The sequence below is a fragment of the Clarias gariepinus genome, chromosome 12 (genome assembly GCF_024256425.1).
Source record: "Clarias gariepinus isolate MV-2021 ecotype Netherlands chromosome 12, CGAR_prim_01v2, whole genome shotgun sequence".
NCBI lineage: Eukaryota > Metazoa > Chordata > Actinopteri > Siluriformes > Clariidae > Clarias > Clarias gariepinus.
In genome coordinates this window covers 27,789,040-27,799,127 of record NC_071111.1, presented here as the reverse complement: position 1 = coordinate 27,799,127, position 10,088 = coordinate 27,789,040, and the positions used below count along the sequence as shown (strand labels likewise).

Here is a 10,088-nt window from a genome sequence, read left to right as displayed (position 1 = left end):
AAAACAAATTAAACAGCTCCTCACCTTTGAAAACAATCGCGACAGAGAGAAGTTTGTGTGTTTATTTGGCAACCTGAGAGAAGGGGAGCTGTAAAGCCGAGACCTATCGTCTCCCCTTCTGGGTCTTAGTGCTTGCAGTGTTTTTGAGTGTTCGTGTTTGTGTCTGTGTAAGGCAGAGAGTTTGTGTGTTTGTTTGGCAACCTGAGAGAAGGGGGCCGTAAACGCGAGCGAGCCCCCCTTCAGCCCCCCTCCTCTCAGGTTGCCAAATAAACACACAAACTTCTCTCTGTCGCGATTGTTTTCAAAGGTGAGGAGCTGTTTAATTTGTTTTTTTTGTTGTTGTTTTACTTACAGCAGTGATCCTGTTAGTATGCGCTCACGTGAGTGTGACTAGGAATGTTCCTTGCTAATTTTTAAACGGTTTTAAAAACGGTCTATCCGTTAATGTGTGTGTGTGTGTGTGTGTGCACATTTTACACACATACACCCTGCATGCACAAACGAAAACCCTTATCTGTCGGGATTTATTTTAAAAAATTTTAAGGTAAAATACAGGTTAATTTGTTTTATTTTTACTTTATATTTTGTATTAATTTTATTTATGTATTTATTTTTTCGGGCTGTTGAACGAATAATTTAATTTCCATTATTTCCTATGGGTAAATTATATTTGGTTTACGAGTGTTTTGGAATACGAGCCCGCTTCCGGAACGAATTAAGCTCGTAATCCGAGGTTTCACTGTATTTAATGTACCGGTACTTTATTAGGTAGTTTTATTAGACAATACTTTTTTGCAGTAACTGCACTCAAAAGTATAGCAAAAATCGGTCTTTACTTGATTACTGTTTGAAGTGAGAATTTCACTACCTGATGACTATTATGCAATATCACATGACTTGTCTTTCCTTTGCTTTCTAGATGCTTTTTTCATTAATCTCCACTACATGTGGTGTCTAACCCTCCTACTGAATATTATATGTAATTGTGCACCATATTGATTTGCATAAAATTATACCTAAGGTGTCTCTAGCTTTAATCAAAAGCAGGATTTGTGTCCTTTGCCCACCATTTATATATATATATATATATATATATAGCTTCCTTTTTTGCAGCCAGTCAACCTACTGTGCTTCTATCATTTGCACTTAAAATGCCTACTGCATATGCAGGTTATTCTAATTATGTACTTTGGCCAAAAGTATATAGACGCCTGATAAATTTTTACCTTTCCTGGAAGTTAACAGGCCAAAATTTGTTTCACCATGACCGTGCCCCTGTGCATCACGTGAGCCCCATGGAGGCAAGGTTTGTGATGGTTGGAGTTGATGAACATGAGTAAACCTTTAGAATAATGAATCAGTACCTGACATCACTAATGCTATTGTAGCTGAATGATCACAAATCCCAACACCACCACAACTCTAGTGTATAGCTGCTAGTGGATAGAAAAGTGGAGCATGTTATAACAGCACAAAGATGACCAGTTCCATATCAATGTCCGAATGAGCACGTACTACACTGCCTGGCCAAAAAAAAAAAGTCACCATTTCAGAGGGGTCAAATTATTGGACTGCATCAAGCGAAGAAAACAACTAATGAGGTTTGAAATTACCAAGTACTGGGTTAAAAATCCTTTAAAACATTATTAAAACCTGGAAGAATAGTGTTCAACTTTGTGAAAGAAATGTAGTTAGGAAAAAAACATGAATAGAGATCACCTAAATATTTGGTAAGGCTGCATTTTAAGAAATCAACAGTGAACCCAGAGCTATCTTTAATAGTGAAAGTAAGGACATTTCCATACACACACCATGTGATGAGAGTTTACGGGATCGGGACTAAACAGTTTGGTTGTCCATAAAGAAACCACTTGATAGTGAGACTTACCAGGAAAAAAAGGTTTAAATTTGTTATGGAGCCTAAAGATTTGAATTTGAGTGATAGAAAAAGGTCATGTGGTACAAATTTTATTTATTTTGAACTTTTTTTCTCAAATTTTTTCCCTAATTTAGTCGTTTCAAATCCTCACCCATCACTAGCTCCCACATTAAGGTTACTACTACCAGTCAGGGAGGGAGTCAGCCAAAGTCTATTACATGTTTCCTCCAAACTCCTGATGCCAGCCAACTGCATCTTTTCGAACTGCTCACTCACAGGAATCGAACTAGCAACCTCCAGATAATAGGGCGAGCACTTTACCACTGCGCCACTTGGGGATGATGATCAGCCCTGATTTATCCGATTCCAGAGCGATGGATGCATCAAGGCAAGAAGCAAAGTGCATGATGTGGCAATAAAACTAAGTCAGCTGACACCCTGGATGTACTGAATAACCAGAGTATCAGATCTATGGAGTTTTTTCTCCCCGATGGCATGGGGCATATACCAGTTATTACATTTTGAAAAAATGGTCTTGAAGAATGGCATGGTGGTGTAGTGGTTAGCACTGTCGCCTTGCGCCTCCAGGGTCCGGTTTGATTCCTGTTTCTGTGTGCATGGAGTTTGTATGTTCTCCCCGTGCTTGGTGGGTTTCCTCCCACATTCCAAAGACATGTAGGTTAGGTTAATTGACATTCCCAAATTGCTTGTAGTGTGTGCCCTGTGATGGTTTTGTACCCTGTTCAGGGTGAACCCTGCCTCATGCCCTAAGTCTCCTGGGATAGGCTCCAGGTCCCCGCGACCCTGAATACAGGATAAAGCGGTATCAAAGATGAGTGAGGGTTCTGAGGAATCATTTCAACACGAACTGGACACTACAATGTGTGCTGTAATCAACGCTGAAAATAGTTGAATGAGATTTTAGATTGTGTGACATTATTTTGTGTGGTTTAAGAGTGACAATGTGCTCGATTTCATCATCAATTAAAGGTGTTACAACATGTATTCCTTCCATGTTAAATGTCTCCCGCTGTTCCAAGTACACATGACTCAGCTCATTGAAAAGTCCTAAAATAGCTGCAGGGAAACAGTAAAATGTGCAATGCGGCTACTAGAGGCTCAGGATCAGTCTGAACACTGCGTCCCTCTGTGATGATCCGGTATCACATGCTGGAGGTCAGCCCAGACTTTAATCTCGCTAACATCACTATAAACTGATGTGAATAGATGACACAAGCACCAGTCATGGTGTATAATTAAGTACTGTTGGGTACCTTTAATGTCATTGGATCATTTCGTTGGTATGTTTGTTGGTCTTAGAAAGCCTGTTAGAGGTCACTGAAAGTAAATTCTGGCAAAAAAAAAATAAAAATAAAAACAGCCAAAATGGGGCATTTACCATGATATTTTTTCTGCCTATAATACAATCAATTACATCTGTTACATTAAAACAAATGTTAGTTTTATTTCTCCAAAATAAGATGGAAATGTTTTGTCAATCAACAATAGAAACATTCAATTTGCTTAAAAGTTGTATAAAAAATTTACCCACAAATGTATTTAGCTGTTTGCCAAAAATACTTTTTTGGGAAACGTTTTTATATCTGGCCTAAAATATAAAAAGAACATCATACCAAGAGTCAAACATGTTCCATGTATAGGAAGAAGGGAAGCCAGTGAAGGCAGTGCTCTGGCCAATGTTCTGTGGGGAAACCTTTGGTCCTGACATTCATGCGGAAGTTAGTTTTGACAAGTACCACCTACCTAAACACTACTGCTTATCAAGTTCCCCCCCCCATCATGGAAATGGTGCCCCCTGATGGCAGTGAACTCTTCCATCAGAATAATGTGGGTTGACACACTACAAAAATTGTTCAACAATGATTTGTGGAACATGATGAAAAGTCTGAAGTGTTGACACGGCCTCCAAATTCTCCAGATCTCAGTCCAGTCATGTGTCTGTGGGCCTCAAGTCCGATCCATGGAGGCCCACCTCACAACTTACAGGACTTAAAGAATCTAAGTATCTATTACTGATGACTTGGTGCCACAGATACCACAGCACACCTTTGAAGGTGTAGTGGAGTCCGTGCCTCGATGGGTCAAGGCGGAAAAAAAGGGGGGCCTTCTCAATATTGGGGGGTCAGAATGTATATAGTATAAACTATATGAATGTTTCATCTTGTGCATAATTAAGTTAAAGAAGTTACATTTTGGGCGTAAGTAACATGTACATGTACATAATACAGTGCATCCGGGAAGTATTCACAGCGCATCACTTTTTCCACATTTTGCCTTATTGTAAAATTTATTAAATAAATTTTTTTCCTCAGAATTCTACACACAACACCCCATAATGACAACATGAAAAACATCTATATAAGGTCCCACAGTTGACAGTTTATGTCAGAGCACAAACCAAGCATGAAGTCAAAGGAATTGTATGTAGACCTCCAAGACAGGATTGTCTCAAGGCACAAATCTGAAAGAAGGTTACAGAAAAAATTCTGCTGCTTTGAAGGTCCCAATGAGCACAGTGGCCTCCATCATCTGTAAGTTCGAAACCACCAGGACTCTTCCTAGAGCTGGCTGGCCATCTAAACTGAGCGATCGGGGAGCCAGAGAGTCTCATCAGACCTGAGAACTTTGTTTCTCATGGTCTAAGCATCCTTTAGGTGCCTTTTGGCAAACTCCAGGCAAGCTGCCATGTGCCTTTTACTAAGGAGTGGCTTCTGTCTAAACACTCTACCATATAGGCCTGATTGGTGGATTGCTGCAGAGATGGTTGTCCTTCTGGAAGGTTCTCCTCTCTCCACAGAGGACCTCTGGAGCTCTGACAGAGTGACCATCTGGTTCTTGGTCACCTCCCTGACTAAGGCCCTTCTCCCCAATCCCCAGTTTACATGGCCAGCCAGCTCTAGGAAGAGTCCTGGTGGTTTCGAACTTCTTCCACTTACAGATAATGGAGGCCACTGTGCTCATTAGGACCTTCAAAGCGACAGAAATTTTTTTGAAACCTTCCCAGGATTTGTGCCATGAGACAATACTGTCTCGGAGGTCTACAGACAATTACAGGCATTTAGATGGTCGATGGGATAAGAGATTGATATGATTATTCATGCATTAATTATTCTGTTTGTTTTGACCGCTTGTTTCCTTTGACCTTTATCAGCTGTTCCAAAATATCAAAGCCTGCAATTGTATAAGTAAAACTTTTCTTCTGCAGCCCTTTCAGGGAAACCAGGGCAAAATATTAAGCGCATTCTAAAAATTTTATTAATCAAAAGTGCTTCAGTTTTAATTTAGTGATAAAGTTCTCCTTTGACCTCGGAAGAGGAGCACAGCTGATCGATAAAGTTACCCCTGAAACACTTTGCTGCCTGTCACAAACACCTGTTGAATGGATTTAGATCCAGGGAACCTTTCCAAAACTCACAAATGCATGTGGACTGGATTAGGAGTTACTGTGATATATGTAGACCTAACTACCCTTATTTTTAGCAATCAGTTGGGGTATAATTTTAGTCAGGGAAGGTTAATCTCTTTTGGATCGTCGAACCAAAGCTCAAGCAACAAACAACATTCAGATGTGCTGTTCGTTGTCAAGGTAAATAAACTGACAAATCGTAATTAATGATAAAGGTTTATTCTCCACATCAAAGCAAATATTTACAATTATACAGAAATAAAACTGAAAAAAATATAGAATAAATTGACAGACAAATATAAATTATATTTATGAAATATTGCTTGTGGTATAAAGACAGGCATTCATGCAAAACAATTAGAAACTGATTTTAGTGTCAAAATATAAAATCACAGCTATTCATTCCCATTTACAGTTTCCAGTAATATTTTGACCTAGTATTAATAATAACACTCCAAATTATTGAATTTTATCTGTAAATCAGCCTTTTTTTTTTTTAGAAGCAAGCAGTTCAAAAGTTATATACAGTGAGTGTAAGAGAGGGTAAATCAAACCAACACACTAAAAAAATTAGGCGTTCCAGACAACCTTCTTTAGAGCATTAATATACCAAAACAAATTCATTGCACTTAAATGGCTTTCCATACTTTCAATCCAAACTTCTACTGTTGCCACGTTACATTGTCAAAAACCAACCAAGATACTAAAAATTATTCATCTGTGTCAGATCTTTTCTAAAACATTCCCTTTCATATTTTCTGAACATTCATCTTCTATAAGCACTTTATGGTTCCAGAGTTTGTCCTGGGAATGCTGGGTACGAGGCAGGAATAACCACTGGATGGGATGTTGATGGGAGCCACCCATGCTTTCACACACTCATTCATTCACACATAGGGACAATTGAGCCTAGGTAAGGGTATGCTCTTTAGGAACCTAGAGGACCTAGAGGAAGGTATTGGGATAACATTCAAAACTCCAATGAAGCAACTCCAATGAAGTTATCTTGATCTGAATATGGTTGCTTTCAGATTTTTAACAGGTTTGCACCAAGTATGCAAATTTATATGGACATAGTGCTTTGGAACACTTCTTTGGAGACAATTTGTGGCAATGGCCATCTATTCTGGATTGAAGTATATGGCTGCCTTATCGTAGATACTGGGGAACTTCCACCTGTTTAAAGAAAAAGCACAGGTCATTGGTCATCCTTTTATTTTTCATCTGCATTCATAGTTTAGTTTGGATTTTATGATAGTACAACTGAAGTTTGTAACGAGATCGATGAATGTTTTCAATTAAATTGCCTATATACTATTTATTAGTTACAGCAGAAATATTTATGCGTTGTTGCCCCTATTAATGATGACAGGTCAATTTAAAAACCATAGGAAATACAAGTCTTGTTTATTTAGTCTGGTCACATTGTTGCCCAGCACTAAGAGGTATTCGACTTATCAAGACAGTGTAAATGGACTCTATTTATAGTGACAGTGAGTGCTAAATGAGTGGTATTTCTAGGGGGTCAACATCCTGCCATCTCAGGATAACACTGATGTTTCATGACAGAGATAAACCAGAACAAGGATTATACTTTACATAGTTCGAGTTTTGTTTTCTGTGTATGGTCTAGCAGCATGGTCTAGCAGATTGTAGATCAAGTCAATGCAATGGGTTCTGGTGTCTTCTTTAGAAAGCACTCTGGAGGAATCTTTACCTAACACCCCCATAAAGACTTGTGTAATAAGTAAGTTTTATAAGTTTTAATTTCAATCTTTATCCAACACATATACCTTATTGCACAGTGAAATCCTTTATTCTTCGCATGGGCTTTTGTAGGCTGGGGTCAGAGTGCAGGGTCAGCCATTATACAGCGCCCTGAAGCAGACAGGGTTCAGGGCCCAACAGTGGCAGGAGCTAGGGCTTGGACCAATAACCTTCCAGAGCCTTAACATGCTGACGTTATAATAACCCTGTACTGTGACACTTACCCGTTTGAGAGACTTAATACTGCTTGATCGGATGGCGGCCATGAGTTCGTCATGAGCCGACCGCATTGGCGTTGAGGGTCTGGAACTGTCTCTGTCTGCGATGGGCCTTAACGCATGTTTTAGCTCCTTAAGAATATTCTCTGTCTCATTTTCCTTAGGAACTCCCTTCTTCACTTTTTTGGACTTAGACTTGCTTTTGCATGGAACCTGTTGCTTCTTGGTGCTTCCTTCCTGAAGCTTGATCACCTCCGCAATCATTCTGGTCGGACCTCTTTTCTCAGTAATGCTCTGGAGTTTGAAAGGAAGTGGTGGAGGTGGTGGAGGTGGAGGAGGAGGTGGTGGTGGAGGAGGTGGGGGAGGTGGTGGAAGATATGGTTGAGGATTCCTTTTGGCCATATCATTACGTGGCAGCTTTGGAGAGGACCATGGTGAGCTCAGAGGAGACCCATATGGAGAAGAGGTTGGTGTGCACCTCTGTAGCACACTTGTGCGCGGGTTAATAGGAGTCGAGGCACCTCCTTGCTGCTGACGCAGTTCTTGCATTCTCTTCTGCCTTTGAAAATCCTGATTGCGTGTCAGGATGCCAGTCATGCTCATTCGAGGGCCTGCGAGGTCAAACTGGTAGCCAAGCTTGAGCAGGGTGGTGTTCTCTCTCAACAGTTTCACCATTTCCATCTCCACCTGACCTCCACAGATATGGCGCTGGTTGTGGAAGCGTAGCTCTATTAGTGTGTTATTGCGTGTAAGCACTTGAACCATGGCTAGGATACCCTTTCCTGTGACAAAGTTAGACTCAATATTTAGTTTAGTAATGTGACAGTTCTCCTTAAGCATTTTGGCAATTGCAAAGGCCACTGGATCATCAGCATGTGTGTTCGCCAAACTAAAAGATTGCACATGCGTGTTGGAGCACAGGGCATCAGCGAAACGAATCAAGTTTTCTTGGGAAATGTTATCAATATTGTTGAGATTAACTTCAGTGGTATCAGGGTCATCACGAAGGATCTTTTCCAAAGCCTCATCCAGGACAGTGGGGTTTCCTGACAACTGGTTTGACTCCTGTGGTGAATTTCTCCTGACAGGAGCTTCTGGCTTAAGGCTTGAGTAACCATTATAGACCTTTTGGAGAGGAACACATTTCTCCAGAGCGCTCTCATTATTGAGATTATTTTCCTGCCTTTTGACAATTTCTTTTTTTTCTTCTTCTTTCTCCTCTTCTTCCTCCTCTTCTTCTTCCTCTTCTTCTTCCTCCTCTTCTTCTTCCTCCTGCTTGTCCTCCTCCTCCTCCTCCTCCTCAGTAACTGCCTCTTCTAGTTCACCCCTCTCTTCATCATCTTCATCTTCATTATCATCATCTACACATTCATCCTTTTCTTTCTTATTCTCAGCTTCTTTCTCCTCTTCTGATTCCTCACTGTCACTTTCTGTTATGTTTTGGTTTTCATTCATTTCACCAGCCTGTAATATACAACAAAAGTGGAATACACATTTTAAGGTCTAGGCCCAGAATGTTTCTTGAATTTTCTGGTTGCGTCATGGTTGCTTCCTGGACAGGAATATAGTATTCAGGTAACAGAAAATTTATGATTGTTCTAGATTATTTTAGTAATAGGTACATTTTAATATTATATGATATAATATTTATTATGGCAGAATAGCATTAAATATGAAACCCAAACTTTTTGTACATTCACATTTACATTTAGGCATTTGGCAGACGCTCTTATCCAGAGCGACTTACAAAGGGTAACAGTTTATATAGTTGTTCTTTTTTGGAGTTACTGACCTGAGCATTTGAAGATCCCATTCTTTCATTTTCAAGTAGCTGCTGTGTCTCTTTCTCCCAGTATTTTAGGAGAGCCTCTCGGCTAAATGTCCCTGTCGGGGTTTTAACTGTCTGGTTCCTCTGCCTCAGTCCGATAGGGAGCTTATCATCTGGCTCAATATCAGACAGCTCCTTTTCCAGCTCAAGGAGCTCTTCAGCGGTCAGTGAGGCAAGGAGCTCATCTTCATCCAAGTCCTCATATTTGCTCAGCTCCCGGCGATATCCAAATTTACTCATGGTCTTCTAGAGTGAAAAACCACAGATTGTAGCATCAGCGATCACAGGACTGAGGATAACGGATGTCAGGAGGTACTACTGGAACAGATGGAAGAGGTGTTGGGACTTGATCAGAGGGGTACATAACAAAGCCCTGGTCTATGATGCTGTAGCTAATTTTGGAGTGGGGGAGTCAACCAGATAGACACGCAAAAAGAATGTGAGTCAGTGGCTAAATGTACTGAGACCTTGTCAGCAGACCCATGCAGCATTGTTCATGCCCAAAATAAACCCAAGTCTGTAATGGGGAAAGAGTGTAGAAATAAACCCGGAGCCCTTGTGAGTAGTGCTTTCACATTATGGTCAGCAAAAACCTGTCTGTAAATGGTTACGCGTATTTCTTCTTGACTTGCTCACCAACATGATGTTTGTTATATGGCGAGTTTATTATATGTAACTTCCTCTTCTCTTAATTGAAGCACAAAGTGAGTATATTAAAATTAGATTGTGATTAATTGCTTAACCTGGTCCTTTAGTACATTCAGGTCCTGACTTTTTTAGTGACAGATAATGACAGATAATGTTGCTGACAGATAATGTTGCTGAGACCTGAGGCAACTCAATCATAATAGTGCCTTCAGAGGCTTGTACAGTGGCCAATATGCGTGATGGGTGCATTAACCCTTCCTAACGTAAAGCACCCATCACTCTGGAAAAGTGTAAATCTGACCTCATCAGAACCTAATGACC

The 10,088-nt window shown here is 40.3% G+C and overlaps 1 protein-coding gene across 1 annotated transcript; it reads right to left on the bottom strand.

The window, feature by feature from the left end:
• Nucleotides 1-5,527: 5,527 nt before the first annotated feature.
• Nucleotides 5,528-9,447, bottom strand: lmod2b (leiomodin 2 (cardiac) b). Its single transcript, XM_053508482.1, has 3 exons — nt 9,084-9,447; nt 7,298-8,755; nt 5,528-6,482 (listed from the first exon to the last, which is right to left on the bottom strand). The coding sequence occupies exons 1-3, from the start codon at nt 9,357-9,359 to the stop codon at nt 6,456-6,458; spliced, it is 1,761 nt and encodes a 586-aa protein (XP_053364457.1). The 5' UTR covers nt 9,360-9,447; the 3' UTR covers nt 5,528-6,455.
• Between the last annotated feature and the right edge of the window lie 641 nt (nt 9,448-10,088).

Excerpts from the sequence above, each read along its gene's own strand:
- lmod2b (XM_053508482.1), bottom strand. The coding sequence starts at position 9,359 with ATGAGTAAATTTGGATATCGCCGGGAGCTGAGCAAATATGAGGACTTG. Across the intron at positions 8,756-9,083 it reads TGGGATCTTCAAATGCTCAG|GCTGGTGAAATGAATGAAAA; the intron begins GTCAGTAACTCC and ends TGTATATTACAG. Across the intron at positions 6,483-7,297 it reads GTATTAAGTCTCTCAAACGG|GTGGAAGTTCCCCAGTATCT; the intron begins GTAAGTGTCACA and ends TTCTTTAAACAG.